At 40.6% G+C, this 19,699-nt stretch overlaps 1 protein-coding gene across 1 annotated transcript in view; it reads left to right on the forward strand.

Annotated features, from left to right (window-relative positions):
* Nucleotides 1-19,699, forward strand: part of KREMEN1 (kringle containing transmembrane protein 1) — a gene marked incomplete at its 5' end in the record, with an annotated part of 62,418 nt that overhangs the window by 16,840 nt on the left and 25,879 nt on the right. The window contains 2 exons of the mRNA XM_015590589.2: nt 2,114-2,276; nt 6,412-6,503. Coding sequence (XP_015446075.1) covers nt 2,114-2,276; nt 6,412-6,503 — 255 coding nt within the window. The remainder of the gene's footprint in view (nt 1-2,113; nt 2,277-6,411; nt 6,504-19,699) is intronic.

Here is a 19,699-nt window from a genome sequence, read left to right on the forward strand (position 1 = left end):
GAAAGAGTTTTCCGAGGAGGTAACATTTAGTGTGCCATGGCAAGTATTAGGGGAAGAGTATTTCTGGCAGGAAATAGTGTGGTGTGTTTACAGAATTAAAAGCAGACCAGTGTGGCTGGAGCACAGACTAGGGGAAGAGCTTGGGGTGTGGTGGGAGGGAGGGCCCAAGGCCACATCAGGAGGCTTTGCAGACAAGGTTGAAGGGTTTGGGTTTTGTTTTCAGTGCTCACATCTTCCTGAGAACTTTGAGCACTGTGTAGAGAATGGATTGCAAAAGCACAAAAGTGGAAGCTGTGAGACCTGAACAAGGCTGTACTGTGTGTCCTCTGATGACGAAGGGGACTATAATGGTGGCACCCAAGATGGAGAAGAAAGGGTAGTTTCAGAGTATATATTTTAAGAAAGTCAGCAGGACTCGTTAAGGAGTGGGAAGTGGAGTGAGGGAGAGGCTATGGAAAGCAAGGATGATGCTGAGAGCATTCTATTGGGGCAGCATAGGTTGAGTGCCCCAGTTGCCTCATCTGTAAAATGGCAGTATTAGGGGACCTCCTCACTGGGTTGGTGGTGTTGATATTTGTAAAGCACTTAGAACAGAACTTGGCACACGGTAAAGTATTCTGTAAGCATTGGTGATGTGGATGATGGTAATTCATCCAAGGTCGCACAGCTGGTCAGCAGCAGGTCCAGGATGAGAAGCCAGGCTTAGTTTCTTGGTGTATTTTATGCTACACTGAGCTGCCTCCTTCAATTACCTTGAACTCTTTTGTTTACGCAGACTCTTGCTAGAGCATTTGGTTGTCGTGGTACATGATGAGTCGCATATCGTAACACGAATGTCACATCAAACACAATAAATTACTAGGGTGTTCTGTGCAGCCTGGAATTCCAGATTATTTTGGCTGTCCATAAAACTGTGCTGTTCCAGACAAAACACAGGGCCTAGATAGTGGGAGAAAGGGGGTATAGGAAGAGAGATGGTCTGTGGATGGATTTTTAAATATTAAAAGAAATATCTTCCAGAATATAGATGTGCTCATGTTGTGCACATTCTTAGAGTGGAGCAGACACATGCACTGCAACAAGAGTCCTTCATACCACAACTTATAGATCAGTGCATGCAGGGAGAAGGAAAGAAGTAAAGCTAACAATGTTAGTGTAACTCCCCCAGGTTGTCAAGTTCCTAGTGATACATCTTAAAGAAGTGTTTGAAGTGCTTCTATCTGTCGGTTTCAACTAAGCTAATTTTTAAAAATTGTTCTTTGTACTGTGGCTTTCGCATGAACCTCTGTGAATTTAATGCATGCAATATGTGGGGGGAAATCCTATCAGCCTCAGTTCCCATCCCCCTAAAGTCTGAGAAACAGATTTTCAAAGCACATTGTTGCACCTGCAAGGATTTTGTCATTTTACAAAATGGACCTGAGACCATGTTCAGCATGTCTTGCAGGAAGGAATTTCAGAAAGAGGTGAGGGAAAATGCCAACTTGGCTGTTCCTGCCTGCTGTTGACTGTTTTGTTGCACCTCTATCTCAAACAGCGTGGGGAGGACTGTTCCTCATTACCAGGGAATGTGAGTCATTCCCAGACTTGTATGATTGGGATTCCAAAGCGTTGCTGTATCCGATGGTCTTATTAAATCCAAGTGTCAGTGCAGCCTTTCAGACTGTAGGGGAGAGCTCAGTTACAGCTGGTGACCTGGTTCTAGTTACCACACAGAGACACTGGTGAGAGCAGTGACCCCCTCTAAGCACCCAGAATTCCTCGTGGATGGCTGTTACCAACTGTTCCAAGATTTGGGTTTCCTGGTTCACTTCATGGGTTTCAATACATTTTAACTCCCTGTTTACATCCTAGTTTGGATCTGTATACTTTAAGGGAAAATGTTCTAGTGTCTGTAGACAAGCTAGTGCCAAGATTAGCCTAGCATTTAGAGAGTACCCCGTTTCAGATTTACTCAGCCCTTACAATGTTAATTTTGCTGTGTCCAGGATCTAGCAAGACACTATCCATTTCTAGCTTCGTCCAAACAAAACAAATAAAACATCAACCAGAGAGGGAGGAGACTATAGATGTTGCCAGAAAATTAGTTTGCTCTGTCTTTTCTTTTTCCTAGAATGTTTCACAGCCAATGGTGCAGATTATAGGGGAACGCAGAACTGGACGGCACTGCAAGGCGGGAAGCCATGTCTGTTCTGGAACGAGACTTTCCAGCATCCATACAACACTCTGAAGTACCCCAACGGGGAGGGAGGCCTGGGCGAGCATAACTATTGCAGGTAAGATGAGTCCACGCTGTACTTAAAAAATCTCTGGTCTCTTCTTCCAACCCTTTCCAACCTTGCTCACAACTAGGGAAAGCATCTTTGTCTCCCTTTGACCAACTCAGAAGGACTTTCTTGTTACTATTTTAAAAATCGTTCTCTGGTATCTGTGTGTGTGGGTATGCATGTGCGTGCACACACACACATACACGCAACCTATTATTTTTAACTTGAGTTGCTTTGATACTGGTTTTCAGAGCTCTGCTTTCCTGTCTGATCACTTACATGTCTTTTTGGGAGGATTTTCTTAGTTGGCTCTTCCACCAGTGGACAGTACACAGATAGCAAAACTTCTTAAGCTACTGTGAATGTAGTGGGCAAGCAGAGCACCATCTGTGGCCCAAACCTCCCCCTGCTTCTGAACAAAAAAAGCTGCCCCCTGTATTATCCCACTTTCTGCCAGCACAGGATAACCGTGCTCTGGGAGCAGCTGAAGCCATCAGATTTGTGCTGTTTTCTTCCTTTCAATAGACTGAAGTGTTTCTTTGCTCTTTACCTCCTGTCTGACTCTAGCAGGAACTCTTAACCTGAGATCCATGATGTTTCAACTGTGTCCCTGCGATTTTTTTCTAGGGAGATGATCCATGCCTTTGATCAGATTCTCAGTTATTAGTGATCCAAAACAAGTTAAGACTCGCTGGTCCATAAGGACCAGAGCAAAAATTCTAAGCATTTTTGGTTATAGCTTTGTTTTAGCTATTTATACCCGAGACCCTGGTATGTGACTCATACTTCAGCAATGTGTTGAATTTAATTATTATTAGGACAGGTACAAAGCCATTGGGACAGGGAATAATAATCTCTGAGCTTCACTTTGAGCTACACATGGTGTCCCTGGTTCCACCAGAATGTTGGATTCTCAACCATGGCATTGTTGACCCAGCTGAGCCAACATATTTATATCTGCATTGCATAGGCCATACTGTTTACCTTCTGCTCCCCCTACATACCTTTGCTAATACTCTAGGACTTTTGTAGTTGTCTTGAAGTCACCAGGCCTGTAGTTCATGTTATCTTTATCTCTGCATCTTCAGCTCTTTCCTTCCTCTCTGCCCTGATTTGTACTGGCCATTCCCCCATATTTGTATGGCATTATTTTTTAGTTATACATGTTCTTCAAATTTTTTTGCATAATTTAAAATTTAACCTCACTCCATTTTTTGTTTATTTTTTTTCCCTAATTTTTCTTTTCATAGTAATAGTTGGGCTGGGAGGAGTGTTTAGGAAGAGAAACCAGTGTTTGTTTTTCGTTTTTACATAGTTACAGTCTTGTTCTAAAGTGTCTCTTATTAGTGGGCTACTGGTTTATTCTGTTATTCTGTTGCTTTCTATCAAGCAAATCTTCTCAGAAAAGCTCTTAAAGGTAAATTTGAAATTTCCAGCGAGGTTAAATATGTATGAAAAAAATTTGTTTCTTATAGATTAGCACCCAGTTCTCCCATAGACTCCCAGAAATATACTAGTAAATATCCATTAAAACAGCAGTGAGAGCCAGGGACAACCTTCTTTCCTCCTTAGCCTTGGCCAGCTATAGCCCCTTCCTGCTTTGATTTGATGAAATGTACCAGACCTGAACTACCGGTTTATACTTCAGAAAAGAAAGGCTGAAATTGTTGATTGTTATCAAAGAGTCCGGCCTTTTGTTTTTAGCACTGCAGTGAAATCAAAGATGAATTTGCTTGTTCTCATTCTGATGCTTTTCAGACCACTTTGACATTGGTAATAAACAATAGTTTTCTAAGGTCTTTACCAAATACTACATCAAAGCTGAACACTGAATAAAGGGAGGAAAATGACAGTGAAATACTGTTTAAAGAAGGGCTTTGTACAAGTTCTCCTACTTTGATTTCTCAGCTGATACCTGACACCATGTTTGTCTTGTGTGATGTTTCCAGATCTATCACAGTTGAGATGTCTGAGAGATGGCCAGTGATGGGAACACACATCTCTGGGCTCGACATATCTGGATTAGGGGAGAAGGCAGAGAGACAGGGAAGAGCAGAATTGGGGCTGGCACCTGCCTTTGGACACACAAAATAAAAGGACCCTTTGTGCTTTAGGGCGGCTTATCTTCTGGGCCACACAATAGGCTTATCCCTCTCAGGCCTCATAGGAGTTGATCCAGAGCTCCAGGCTGCTGGGTCTTTATGCCCATTTCCGGTCTAACTGGAGTGTCAGGTTTACAGTGTTCTGAGTCTAAATAAAGGGAGCTTGGAGAGCAGTGAAGAGAGAGAGGCGAGGCCTTTCTGTGTGTCCAGTAACCCCTGCTATTTTTTGGTCTGTTTCAGCGGTGTTGCCATTATTGTCATGGCATCTCTGAGTTGAAAAGACCTTAAAGGGCATTTATTCCAAGCCACTCATTTCAAAATGTGAAATAAATCTTTAAAAAATATTGCTATATCAGAAGATGGTACCAAGATTACAGGATTGATCTAAACTCTTTGGCATAGCTTTCTTCAGAATTCTCTGAGAAGTTAGTATTTTGAGGTAGGACTAGGACCCATTTCTATCAAACATAAGTTGGCCAGCCTGATGCTGGCGAAAGCGTATTGGTGGAATCTATGTTATATGAATTTTGTTGTATTGTTTAAAAATTACACAATTGTTCTTTGTAGAAGAAATAAGAAAATAAGGAGAATCAGAAAAGAAAAAAAAGTTAAAATTATCAGTAGTTCCATCATTCAGCAGTGGTACTTTCAAGAGTTTCGTGTGTATCCTTCTAAGGATACATCTTTTCAAATAATAGGATTGTGTCATCCATCATGTTTCAGAACTACCTTTTAAAAAACCTAACAAGGCATCATGAATATCCTTCCATATTAATAAATGTCTCTCTACACCACATCTTTGCTAGCTACCTAGCATTCCCTCAGTGAAGAGAGAGAGGCGAGGCCTTTCTGTGTGTCCAGTAACCCCTGCTATTTTTTGGTCTGTTTCAGCGGTGTTGCCATTATTGTCATGGCATCTCTGAGTTGAAAAGACCTTAAAGGGCATTTATTCCAAGCCACTCATTTCAAAATGTGAAATAAATCTTTAAAAAATATTGCTATATCAGAAGATGGTACCAAGATTACAGGATTGATCTAAACTCTTTGGCATAGCTTTCTTCAGAATTCTCTGAGAAGTTAGTATTTTGAGGTAGGACTAGGACCCATTTCTATCAAACATAAGTTGGCCAGCCTGATGCTGGCGAAAGCGTATTGGTGGAATCTATGTTATATGAATTTTGTTGTATTGTTTAAAAATTACACAATTGTTCTTTGTAGAAGAAATAAGAAAATAAGGAGAATCAGAAAAGAAAAAAAAGTTAAAATTATCAGTAGTTCCATCATTCAGCAGTGGTACTTTCAAGAGTTTCGTGTGTATCCTTCTAAGGATACATCTTTTCAAATAATAGGATTGTGTCATCCATCATGTTTCAGAACTACCTTTTAAAAAACCTAACAAGGCATCATGAATATCCTTCCATATTAATAAATGTCTCTCTACACCACATCTTTGCTAGCTACCTAGCATTCCCTTATATGGCTATAACATTTATTTAACCAATCCTTAATTGTAGTTTTCTAACGTTTTTGTATTATGAAAATACTAAAGTCTTTGTGGTGAAAGTCTTTGTAAGTAAAGATTTCCTTAGAATAAAGTACTAAAGAAGAAATTGCCAAGTCAAAGGGGTTTACATATTTTTAGGGCTTTAACTCTCATTACCAAATTGCCATCCTGACCATTTGCGTCATTCACATTCTTACCCACATTATGGAGGGCACCTGTGCTCTCAGCTGTGGGAATGGCCATATTCACACTTAAAGTGCCAATGCTGTTTGTCATGATTTCCTGGTTACACTGTAGTGAATTTGGGTAAACATAAATCACCTTTGCTCACTGCTTCCCCACCCCCAAACTCTGAAGTATATGTCAGAGTGAACAGGAATTATCAATGTTTTCTTCTTCATAAGAGGTGGCATTGAGATACATACAACTTATTAGAGATAACAAAAGCTGAAATGTTCCTTTTTGGTAAAACTGAAAAACAATGAGCAGGTGACTTAAAACAATAGAAATGTTATTAGTGTGCCCTTTTCCTCAACAGAAACCCAGATGGAGATGTAAGCCCCTGGTGTTACGTGGCAGAGCACGAAGACGGTGTCTACTGGAAGTACTGCGAGATACCTGCTTGCCAGAGTAAGACTTGAATATACCATCTGCAGATTTCAGGGCACTGAACACTAAGAGTGCAGAGTGGAAGGGCACTGCCAGAGGGCAGGTGGTTCAGGCAGGTGGATTTCATGAAGCAGGTAAAAGGAGAAGCCATCACGGGTTGAGGCTTTTCAGAAATGGTAATGCCCGATTCCCTCAGGACCCCACTTCCTTGATGGATAAGCCCAACCAGAATGTCTACTCCTACTTAATGTCCTCATTCTGATTCTTTCATGGGTAGAGATGGCAACAGCTCAGTAAGAAGTCAGGAAAAAAAAATGTACCTTGTGCTTTGGGGAATTAATTTTTTTAGAATGAGTGAAGAACCCCTTTATACAGTAAAACTAAGTTGTAACACCACTTATTGTTTGTATTTGACATGCTATGTCCCCTGAAAAATGGTATTTAGTAAATAATTAGATACTCCCAAAGCCACTGTGATAGTCCTTTTCCTCACATTAGCATAAAGATGTTCTATTGTATTTTATGAAAACTTATAACTTGTCCCTTTCTCCTACCAAAAAAAAGTTTCTTCAGCCTTTTACTACAAGGTCTGTTTCCTAACAGTTTCACTCACTCAGTCCTATATTTAGTGTTTATTATATGCAGGGTACAAAGGCAGAAAGATACTCTGACCCTCAGGGAATATATGATGTGGCAGGAGATCTTGGGAAGATACTTTAAAACAAGGTAGAAAATATAGGGGGAAGATTTAAAATACAGAACTAAACATGGTACTGTAAGGAGTTTACTAATGTAGTGTTTGTAATATCTTTTTAAATATACCAAAGGAGCAGGGTTTCTCGGTTCCTAGAGCTGCAGAAAAGGATAGATCATTCATAATAATTCTATCAGGGTTATTTTTTCTTATTATTTAAACCTACTCCATGCCCTGCCACCTTTCTCACTCCTCAGGTCAGGAGGCCCCATATGTAGAGTGATATGGAGGTCCATGTGGGACCTGACACACCCACTGCAGCAGTCTAAATTCTGATGCCCCAAGGGGAAACAGCAGCCCCTAAACTGGTGCTGCAGGCGCAGTGCTAACCTTTCATAAGTTAAATTTCCAAACATCACCCCTACCCGGCTGTTAGGCCTTAGGTTCACTATCCTTCCAACCTGAGCGTGTCATGATTCAGGCTCAGAATTGAGAAAACAGTAAAGACCAGAAGAAAAGGCTTTTGCTCAGTCTGCTTAATCAAATTTTTAAATGAAAAACATCTCATTTGGCTCTAGTTATGTAAAGTAGAAAGGGGCAGGGGGAGAGGAAAGCAGATTTTCCTCGGTCCATTTGTTCTACACAAAGATAGTCTTTTAGTATCAGCCTATGTCATTCTCTCAGGAATGGCAAAGAAGGGTTTTCAATCTGGGTGCTTTTATTTGGAAAGATAATCCTCAAACTTGCATTTAAAAAAATATAATTTGGGCCAATGGGAGCTGACTCATGTGGCCACTGAAACTAAGTTCCAGAAGAGAGAATTATAGCAAAATGGTACAAACCACTAGTACCCTTCTAATTCATACTATTTATTGGATGTGCCTCACTATTCCAAAAAAGGAAATATCATTTCCTTTTCTTATGGCCCTTTTGTGACCCTCTCAAAGCTTCTAAAGCTGCCCTTGAAATGGTCTTGGTAGGGAGACTTACAGAAGTTGGAAATGAGAACTGGGGGGTACCAAGTTTGGGGGCTGGGAGAGTGTCTGGCTTTGGTATTTTGGAAAACTCTTCCATTCACCCTGTGGGCAGCAGGGCTCTCCATCAAGCTGAGCTTCAAACCTTGAGTCTGGCAGAACATTGTTCATCTAGTGGGTCTGATTAACATAGTTGAGAAAAACTGTGATATTTGCAGCAAGAGACCCTGGTAATTAATTGCCTCACGTGGACTCATCTGAGATGCAGCCTGACTATTTTAGGCCAGTTTTGCCCTATTTCTGGATGTGAAGTCATAATTTTCATGGATAATACTAACCCTCTGTGTGAAGCCTGCTATTCATGATTAGCATCGAACTTGTCATAAAGAAAAAGGCCAGTGACATGATCAGATTCCTGGAAAGTTCATATCTGAATATAACAGACCCAGCAGGAGCTGGGGGAATGAATGTTTAGGGACAAAGCAGAATGTGGTTGAATGGTGGGCCATTGTGTAGAGACCGGAATCTCTGTCCCTCAGCGTGTTATACAACTGAAACAAGCAGGGGGGCAGAAAAAAAGTATGACTCAAAAAAGGGGCCAAGAAAAATTTGAACTGTGCTCTTGACCTGTGGAGCATGGATCAGAACTTACTGTTGAAAGAACAACTCCAAGGTAATTGGATTTGCTCTTTAAACCACTTCTGCTAGTATGTTTCTCAGGAACCCCAAGTTCTTAGTGAAGGGAAAAGAAATGCAAATTTTTAAAAGCAAATTCCAGCATCATCAAGTTTACCATCCCTCTAGATCCTACCTTCTAAATCTCTAAGTCCAGCTGGTTTGGCTATTGAGGAGGAAATCATTTGGCTTAAAATTCGTCCTTTGTATATCTCTCTTTTGTTAAATAATTATCCTCACTGTTCTGTTTCCTGTTTATTTCATTGCTTTTGAGGAACCTGCTTGTATGGACCTCAACACAGCTTTTGCTTTACTCTATTTTACCTATAGGTTCTTTATAAAAGTTTTGTATGGTTTTAAAAAGTCAATAATCTAGTTGTGAGTTGTGGGAGGAATCTGCAAATGGTATTGAAAGCTAACATAATTTTCTTCACACAGCTGATTTGGGCCTGAGGCCACAGGCATGAGAAACATGAGAGTTATTTTTGTTTGCTGTAAAACATTCAGCTGATTTCTACAAACCCAGCTATAAAAATTCATCTTTGAAATAGAGAAATTTGAATACAAACTATTACATAATATTAAGGAATCATTAAGTGGACATTTGTTGATGTGGGGTGACGGTCTCATTATTCTTTCCTACTTTTGTGAATATTTGAAAGTTTCCATTGTAAAATATAAATCTTATAATGTTTAAAAATTTTATAGCATTTTAAATATTAAAAAAATAAATACATAAATACAACATTCAAAATATCTGGATTCAAATGTGTAACATGATTAACTTAATTTGTAATACTTTACGTGTAGCTCACAGGTATCTGCATTAGTTATTAAAATCAGTGATTACAGTTTTGGTTATTAAACTTATTAAGACTATTAGTTATTCTTCAAAGTTATTAAAACTTATTTAAATTATTAAAGTTAATGTTAATTATTAAAGATAATTATTTAAAGTTAATTATTAAAGTTTAAAATCACAAGAACTTTAGAAGTTATTAGCTGTGACAAATGACATTTTTAACCTCTGACCATATGCCAGACCTTGTACAACATAAGGGACACAAGGATGGCATGGTCTACAGCCTGTGGGGAGCCTCTAGTCTAGGACCGAAGACAGACTCGTAAACAGATAAGCATATGCAAGATACTCTATAATAAGTGAAATAAGCAAAATGTTGAGAGCACCAAGGAGGTGCATCTGCCCTAGCACGGTGGGAGGCAAGAGCTACTGTTTGTCAAAGAGTGTCGAAGAGGGTTTCTGGAAGCAATGGGGTCTTAGGGCAGGACTTCTTGAATTTTAAGTTTCCTTATAAAAATGTAGTGGCAGTACGGTTACCAGGTGTCTTATTAAAATGAAGATTCTGATTCAGTAGGTCTGGGACAGACTTGAGATTCTGCGTTTCTAATAAGCCCTTGGGATGCTGGAGCTGCAGGACCACACTTTTTATTATCCAGGTTCTAGATGTTAGAATTGCATGGAACAGGGAGGACACTAGAAACAGAGCATGCACACACACACACACACACACACACACACACACACACACCGCAGTTCCCAAGCAAAGTCACCGTTGCTGAGACAGAAATTTTAAGAAGGAAGGCAGGAGATTAGGTCTGAGAAGAATTAGATGAGGCCAAATAATGGAAGATCTTGTGGTGTGGGTACAGAGCTTAGACTTGATCTGGGAAGATGGTGATGAGGCTGAAGAGAGTGTGGAGTGTCAGAAGGAGACCTTTCTCCATAGCTTCTTAAACCTCTGTATTAGGGATTTAGGGCAGGTTTCTCCCTCTTAATTCATGAGAAGTTTTAGTGATTATGTCATTCACATAGACCAGCCCTAAGAGGATGCCAGTGATAGCAACTCTGCAATATGGGACCTTTGGTCAGTCTCAGCCAGTGACCTCACTGGCTCAAGTACCTTTTAATTAAATGGCACCCTAACCTTGTTAAAACAGGTTTTTCGTTCCTTACAAAAAACACAGGTCAAAAAACAGGATTTGAAACTTACAATTTTGATCTCTAATAAGAGTTTTTAAAGCTATGTTCAGAGTCTGAGTAAAAAGCCAATGGCACTTTGGCAGTGGTGGTCAAGGCAGTCTCAATTACAGAAAATGTTTTGTTTCTGTCAGCACTTTCTGCATTTTAATGTCAGCACTGAGTTTTATATGTTTTAGCTTTTATTTGAGCTATTGAGTATCTACTATATACAAAGCACTTACATTCACATTATCTTATTTAACTTTCTCAACAATCCTATGAGGCAGGTTAGGTATGTCCACTTCTAACTTCCTCCCCTATCCCAGCCATTGTTCAGATGAGAAAATGAGGCTAGGCTAGTTAAGTGATTTGATGAGGATTACTCTCTGAGCCAAATAGGATTCGAATCTAGCTAGGACTCCTAATGGCAAGACCAATGCCCTTTCCTTCTAGTACTTGAGAATAGCCCCATATCCTTTATTTCTGTGAAAACGGGCCCTGGGATGGATCCAGGCTACTGTTGAGGTCATTCTTGAGAATTTTCTTTGTGGATTGTTTGGGCATTAGAGTTTGGAATTCTGATGGTATGCCGAATTATTAAGATTGCCTTTTTGCCATTGTGGAAACAAAAAGGATTAACTCAGTGGCGACAGAGGGTCTGCAGTTCAAGCTGTTAGCTCTAAGTCATTTTCTTTTCTTCTTTGGGTTTGGGAAATCCCAAGCCCCAAGAGTAAAGCAGGCTGCAGTGGTATCCAGGAAGCATTTGTTGCACAGCAGAGCTGCTCAGTAGAATGTTGGGCCGTCTCCGTGGGTGTTCCCAGCCCAGCTGTTCTCAGCTGGGAAGGGGCTCCCCAGAGTTGGACCCTTTGCAAGAAATACTACATCAAGCAGCTTGTCCGGTCTCAGGGTCTCTCCCAACACCATCTCTTCATTGTATGGGCTGAAGTTCACCTTGAAAAAGACTCATTTCTGTGCATCATTAACACTTTATAGCTAAAACACAACCTCAAATTTTATCTGATAGCCAAACCAAGATTGAAATGAACATTAATCATACAACTTATGCATTTTTTCACCTTTTCTGTCTTCCCATTACAATTACTTAATGTTTTTGTTTAATTCAACCCTTTAGACTGCCCAAATTAACATTGTCAGAATCCTGTTTTCTATTGTTTATTCTTGCTTTATGTGAGTAGTTTTGTTTTGTTTTGTTTTGTTTTTCAACTAGACTAAGCTGTTCAAAGGTAGAAGCAGAGATAGCTCTGGAATTTCTATGAAGGAGAGGCTTAAGGTAGAAAGGGGGACTCAAGGATTTCTTTTCAAGCTGTCTTTATATAGCAGGCACACTCATTTTACTTGGATTGTATGTTATTTATGGGGAGGTGCTGATGAAATTTCTGGGGCTTTTCCCTGTCAAGCCATATATCTTAACAGTCTTCCACAACACCTAGCATGGTGGAGGCCATAACAGGTGCTCATAAATATTCTTGATGACATGAAATCACATGTCTTCCAATTAGAGAGAAAACACAAGCTACTTGAAAGAATGTCAACTTGAGAGTCATACTGACTTAGATTTGAATCATTAATCGTTTAATAGTTTATTCCAAAATGACTCTCCCCTGGGCCTTGGTTTCTTCATCTGTGCCTTCCAGGGTTATTTTGAAGATTAAATGAGTAAAATACACACAACCCACAGTCCAGGACCTAGCACGTGGTAGGCATGAAAGTACCAGCAAGTATTATGATGGCCTGTGCTTTCCCCCAAGGAACAGACTACCATTGGTACATTTCTGTCATCTAATTCCTAAATAGGTCATTCCTAACCTGCGTGTTATTTCTGTCCATTCCTTTGTTATCTGACTGGCCATGGGACTCAGTAGCGTGCCTCAGCATCTATGGTAGCGTTCCCCTGGAGCCTGATGTGGCATTGCACTCAGGGAGCACCAGCAGCCCTGCATTTGTTCTTGTGATGCAGTTTTATGGTTTCAGATCTGGCGTACACTCGATAATTCTTTATTTTTGGCAGTGTATATTATTTAATTTTCCATGAAGAAAAAATGGACTTTCTGAACCAAATGGACATTTTCCTCAGTGACAGATATATACTATATTTTCAAAATATTCGAAAGCACAGTTGTGTAAAACATACTAATAACTTAAAAAGGGAAAATTATTTAGATCAATAAAGATGATTTTACTAAAAATCTTTATACCAGTACTTGCCTGTAGGGAATATACATAAACATAAGAAACAGTCCCTACCTTCAATCTTATGATGTAATTAGGAACCTGAGTTATAAACATAGGAGGAAGTTGGAGGCCAGCCCACCAATTATGTAAATAAGATTGAATTATGAGGTCGAGTGCTGTTTTTGAAGATGAGAGGGCTCAGGATGGGTTACGGAAATTGGAGGCATCATCACGGAGGAAGGCTGAGGCGGGCTGGATGGGTCAGGACACACCCTTCAGGGAACAGCTTGAGAGAGACTTAGAGGAAGGGCCCAGGATTGTTGTGCATGTGGGTTGGGAACCACGCTGCCCTAAGTAGAGGAAAGATAGAGAGGAACAAGGTCAGACCTTGAAAGCCAGAGTTGCTTAGATGGGAACTGACATCCTGAAAGCCCTAGTTGAGGAAGATGAGCCCAGTGTCCATTTATAGGATGGACTGGAGGAAGGAAGTTTGGGGAGGAGTGAGTGGGTGCAGATTTCTAAATCCAGGGGATAAAGGCCTGGGTTATGGCAGCAGTGAGATAAATCAGGAAGGGTTAAATTCAAGATGCCTTTAGGAGGAAGACCAAACTTGATGACAAGTGGAATATATAAGGGATGAAACAGCAGGAAGAGTCAAGGACAACTCTGTGGTTCCTTTCCTAGGGTATTTGTGGTATCCCTGAAAAAAAGTTTAAGTCAACAAAATGAGCTCCTCTTCCCAGAGACACAGCCATATCGTTCCTCTTGAACTTAGACTGACCTTTTGTCGAGTAAGGTGTTTCAATTGTCTCTTACTGCATAACAAGCTACCCCAAACCCTAGTGGCTTAAAACAACAACAGATTATCATTTCTCTTGATTCTGTGGATTGTCCGAGTTTCAGCTGGGAGATTCTTCTGCTACTTTCCTGTGGGCTCAATCAGGTAAGCTGCATTCACGAGGGTGGGGTGGAGTGCCCTGCTGGGGCTAGGACATCCCAGATGGCCTCAAGCCTCTACCTAGATGACTGTTTTTTTTTCAGCAGCATATTCAGACCTCTTCTATGATGGCTGGCTTCCGAGAGAGGAAACAGAAGCTGCCAGTCCTCTTAAGGCATGAACTCAAAAGTCCACCACATTCTGTTGATCAAAGCAAGTCGAAAGGCCAGCTCAGATTCAAAAGGAGATGAAATTGATTCCGACTCTTAGAGTAGGGAGCAACACACATGTATGGAGGGAGGGAAGAAACTATTACAGTCTCCTTTGGAGGCTATCTACCACATTAAATAACCAAAAATTAAGTTTCAGAGAAGTAACTTCCACCAGAGGAGAACGACTTCTGTGATACATCAGAGCCGTAATGGGGTCAGGATCTTGAGGAACTCTTACTTACCTAAAGGTTAAATTTCACAGGGGAAGAAAAGGCTGTTTACTTATTTGAGTGAGTTGTTACAGACTCAGAGATACACGTAGGGCTGCTTGAAGAATCAGAGTGACTGAAGAAGAGAGTTGGTGTTTAGAAATAAATTTATAGACATAAGATGGGGCCATATTGTGATAGGACTTGGACCAAGATGGCAGCTGTCAGATTTGGACTGGAAGTTTTAGATGGACAAGATGGGGTGCAATATGCTCATGGTCACAGGCTGAGATCGCGGATGAATGTACACTTAACCCATTGATGTTCCGGTAGAAGTATTCTAGATGATCGATCCTCTGATAGGACATGAGCATCATCATCTCAGGTGTACTCAGTCCTTATTCCCATGAAAGGGAGAAATCAGCCACTGAGGCACCAGTGTGGAGCCCCTGGGACAGAAGATAGTCTCTGCTTCACAAGATTAAATGACATTGAAAATAAACAGAGTCACTGCATTGTTTCTGAAGAAACAGATTTTATTTATAAGAAAAGGTAAAAGATGTTCTGAAGAGCCAGGGAAGAGTTTTCTAAAATGCAAGATAAGAACTTTGCTTCTGGTCTCTTGAACAAATATCCCATATCTGGCCAGGGCACTGGAATAGAAAACACAGTAACAGTCACGACTTCTTATGCAAATTACTATCTGAAGATTTGTATTCAAATTGAGCTTTTACCATAATAGCAAGCTTTCTTTCTTTGTCTGGAATTGTTTGATTACCTGGAATGGTACTCACTCACGCTAACTTGAGCAAAAGGCATGTATTGGAAGGACATCGGGAGTATATCACAGAATCCAAACCCTGGGTCCCAAGACCTTGAGAAGAAAGTTTTCACTCTTGCCAACTCTCTCTGGGGGCCACATGGTCTCCCACCTCTTTCTCTCATGGTGTTCAATCTTTCTCTTTTTATACCAATGGAATCAGCTTACTCATCAACTCACATGGCTCAAACATGACCAATTGCCTTAATCCCCACTTGACAGAACACTACAAGTCTAGTGCCTGCAATTCACTAACTGGAATCCCAATTCCAGCTTCCTGGAAGAGAGAATCTGGTGGCCCCAGTGGGAGTCAGCTATGGCCAGAAGAGTGGGTCCTTTGGCCTGTCCCCAGTGAGCAGCAGTTATGGGAGTGGATCCTCTGAGAAGCTGCTACGGGTAATAGGTGGTCCTCAGAACAGGGCAGTCAGCTGTGGAGGCTTCTATGGGGATGTGTGCAGTACTTTCACAATGAGGCCACAGTTATATCCAAATGTAATGGGTGTTTAATAAGCCAACCTGGTTGCTTCCCAGCAGTTCCTTATGATAGTAAAAGAACAATAGTTCCTGGGTTAATCTGAATAGAGGGCCATCTCCCCTCAGTCTCCTCTAAAACGTGTATCTCTGCGAGGAACTCTGAACATCTGAAGAGAATGTTGATGATTAACTGTCATGAGTTGTAAAGCATCGACTATGATAAACAAGGGGTCCATTTGTATCTTAAGATGATTTTTAAAAAAACTGAAAGTGATGGAACCTCTCTGGTAAAAAGAAAAATGCATGACCAAGCCACAGGGCTTTAAAGTGGTCTTGAAAGTAAAGAGGAATTTGAGAACAAATATCCTTTTTCAAATTGACTTTTCCTCCCTGCTTCTGGGAAGAGCTAAGGGTGGGACACAGTCTGGAAATCCACTCAGTTGACCAGTAATGCTTTTGAAGGCTATATGACGTGTCTTCTCCGGCGAGACTTCGAGCCACACTTTCCAGTGGGACTCAGAGAGCAGTGGCATCCCTCATGGAATGGCCACTGTCTCAGAGGCTGGCCTCGTGGTGCACAGAGCATTGAGGGACTAACGTGTTTGAGAATTCTGTCTTTAATTTCAGGGAGTCATTTTCGTATAGCTCCCCAGACTGGCCCTATCAAGAAAGGGAGCCAGGGATACCAAGAAAAAAACCATGGAGTGAGAATCTGCAACCCTAGAGCTCTGCTCTGCTCTCCAGTTCAATCATATATGCCCCATGCAAGGCCCTTAACCTTGCTAAACTGATTCCTTCTCTGTCACATAGGAATAACATCATCTGGCCTGCCTTTCAGAAAGGGCTATGAGTTTTATGCAAGATGTTTACGTGAAAGTGCATTGTATGCTAGCCAGATGTGAGAGATTAACATTTGAATATCTGGACTCAAACCCAGTTTTTTGAGGTGGGCTGCCTTTGATATTTGTCTTTTAATTCAATGCTGTTTTACTTTTCTACTGCTAAGCAAGTTGTTCCTGTTTGTGTGGTGAATGATGAAAGCCTTTATTCCATATAATGATAATAAACACTATTTATTCAGCACATACTATCTTGCCAGGTCTTGTGGTGTTTATTTTATTTACATTATCTCGATTCTCAGAAGAACCCTTTGAGGCTTGTATTGTTCCTCATTCCAATGTTGATAAAGCTGAACTTAGAAAGGCTGTGGTAAAGGGGCCAGAATTCACCCTGGGGTCTGTCTGATTCCAAAGTCCATGGTTGTGACTGCTGCACAATGTTGGCTGCTTCTGGACAGATGAAGGTAGTACTGGTGCCCTTCAAAATAGTGCCAAGTACTAGAAAGCGAGCAGGCAGAAACAACTCCTGAGCTATATGTAATATGTATGGCAGCAGGTGGGGAGCATAAAAGCCCTCCTTCTTTTAGAAACTATTCTTATTTTTCACACAATTCTAATACTCTCAATAGTTTTTCTTCTAAGTCTAAGAAGCAGCAAATTAAAAAGATAAGCAAAGACTGCGGGCACTGACAGCGGCAAGAAGTAAGTACTCTCAAAGACTTCTTTCATTTCCCATGTTCTGAGGTTTCAGTAGCCTCGACAGTAACCAGAGAGACAGATTAAATGTTGAAGTCAGACACAAGAATATTAAAAAAGCACACTAGTCTGGGCCATTTGGTGACCTCAAGCCACCAAGAAAAAGTTAAAGTAGGTTAAACTAAGTTTGTTTGTTGTTTTTTAAGAAAATAGCTAATGCATTTTCGAAAGGTTCCATCCAAAATAATAAATTTAAAACTTTTAAGTTTTAAAGTTAACTTTTATGGAAAACTCAGTTATCTATACTGGTGTTTCTTTATAGCCAAAAGACAGTAAGCAGTCAGGACTTAAAACCAATGGTTACTCACTTTAAGTGGACTTTGTTATGCAAATCAGCTCTGCTTTTCCTTTCTACTCTGCTCTCTTCATTCACTGCTGCCTGAAAACTACCTTTTCCCAATCATGTCATGATTTTAGCTGATGACGTTGAACGTGTTTGTTTTAGCACACAGTTTTAGAGCACCAACTGTGTGACTGAGACCATGCCAGAGCCTGGTAACACAATGGTGTGTGGAAGATAGAGTCCTACCCTTAACTTATTCATGGCTAATTGTGGAGAGAGACATATAAACAGGTGTTCAGAATCAAGTTCAGCATAATCTGCTACAGAACTACACAGCAGAGGCATCTCATCTTTTTTTGTGGGGTGGGGGGATGATGGGAGGGCCATGGGGCTTCCCAGGGGAAATGATGCTCAGGCTGCAATCTTAAGTAGGGATGAGTAAAACATAATAATAAAGAAAACATACACACACAAATAAAGAAGAAGAAGGAAAAAAAAAAGCAGGGAAGAGTATTCTAAGCAGAGGGAATAGCATGTACAAAAGTCCAGAGGCCAGAGAGCAATGGGTAGCTGGGAAACTTATAAATATACTATAATTTATTTTGACCTTTATCTAGAATGTGATCCCAGGGATAAAAAGGTCATCCTGATGGGAGAGGAGAAGGGGACCAGCACAGCTAGCGCAGAGCCTTGTGTAGCACGTAAGAGGGTTTGGACTTTACCCTGAGGGGCAAACAGGGATCTCTGAGGGTTTTAAGGAGGGCCTCTGCATACCTCTCCAGCTCCTGTCACTTTTCTCTCTCTGTGTCACTGGTCATGCTCACTTTCTTTTGTTCCTACAAAGGCTAAGGTCATTCATTCTTTCCTTATGCCTCTTCCCTTATCACTATTTCTGCCTAGAATGTACTGTAAAGATTATTCCAGTTGTAATGTTCTAACTAGATTAGAGTATTGTGAGCCTAGAACCTGGGAGATGGAATAGAAGGCTGATGCAGTGGTCTAAGGGAGAGGAGATGGCATTTTAAACTGGGGAAGTGGCAGTGTAGATAGAGAAACATGGACAGATACCTGCAATATTTTAGGAAGTAGATTGAGTGTCCAGCAAGTGACTGACTTGGGCAGCAAGGATGATACCTCAAACCATTAACATGTAAATGGATGGAGCAGCAGCATAGGATGATACCTCAAACCATTAACATGCAAATGGATGGAGCAGCAACATAGTGTGATCTGATTTCCAGTGATAGACCTCATGATGTGTTTTGGGACCTCATTGCCCCAGTGGAACGTGAGCTCTGCCTGGATTTGCTCACCGAATTGTGAATAAAGCTTATCGACTGCAGCTGCATTAATGTAACCCATAGCCTTGTTTATGCCTAATCTTAACATTTATAATTATGTGCCTTGGGCTTTCTATAAACTAATACCTAATAACATGCTTACTTGTGAGTATAATGGAATAAATGAGACAAATATCAGAATAAATGACCAAGATGATCAAATAGTTCTTATTAAGAACCATTAAACACGTGGCTTGGGTTTCCATATACAAGGTCCCTTTAACAAACTTGGCTTCTGTGATATGCCTCGACTAGAGATGCTTAACTCACTGCATTTGTTTAAACTCTAAAATTCAGCCATTCCCTAGCCAGGCCCCCACTGAACATGAAACTCCTACTGCCTAGAGTTTTTCTGTTTACATTTGCTACTATAGAGATTTGGTTTGTTTCCGAAAGATGCATTTTAACATTGTGTGGTGAGCCACATTTGTTATATTTGAACCATGTGTGACGTAAGGGAGAAGGGTAACCACTTGGCTTAGAGGGGAAGGGTGACTCTTTGGGTTAGCAGAGGTACTTCCTGCCAATTTAAAATGAGCTGTTTAGATGTAGATAGTGGCAGAAATTAAAAGTGTGTGTGTGTACACACACACATATACACATGTATATTTTTATATGTCAAAAGACTAATGTGGATATGAAGCTTATTGAACTGGACCATGCTGTTTTTCAGCCTTAAACATAAAGGGAAAATGCTTTCTAAGAGTCTGTATTGCTCACTTTAGAATTGAAGAATGTGTAACTTAACCAACCTAGAAGTACTTCTAGGAAGAGGCCTCATTCACATCTTATTATATCTTCAGTTATATAAACTGTGAGGAGCCAAACAG

Source organism: Pteropus alecto, unplaced genomic scaffold (genome assembly GCF_000325575.1).
Source record: "Pteropus alecto unplaced genomic scaffold, ASM32557v1 scaffold190, whole genome shotgun sequence".
Lineage (NCBI taxonomy): Eukaryota > Metazoa > Chordata > Mammalia > Chiroptera > Pteropodidae > Pteropus > Pteropus alecto.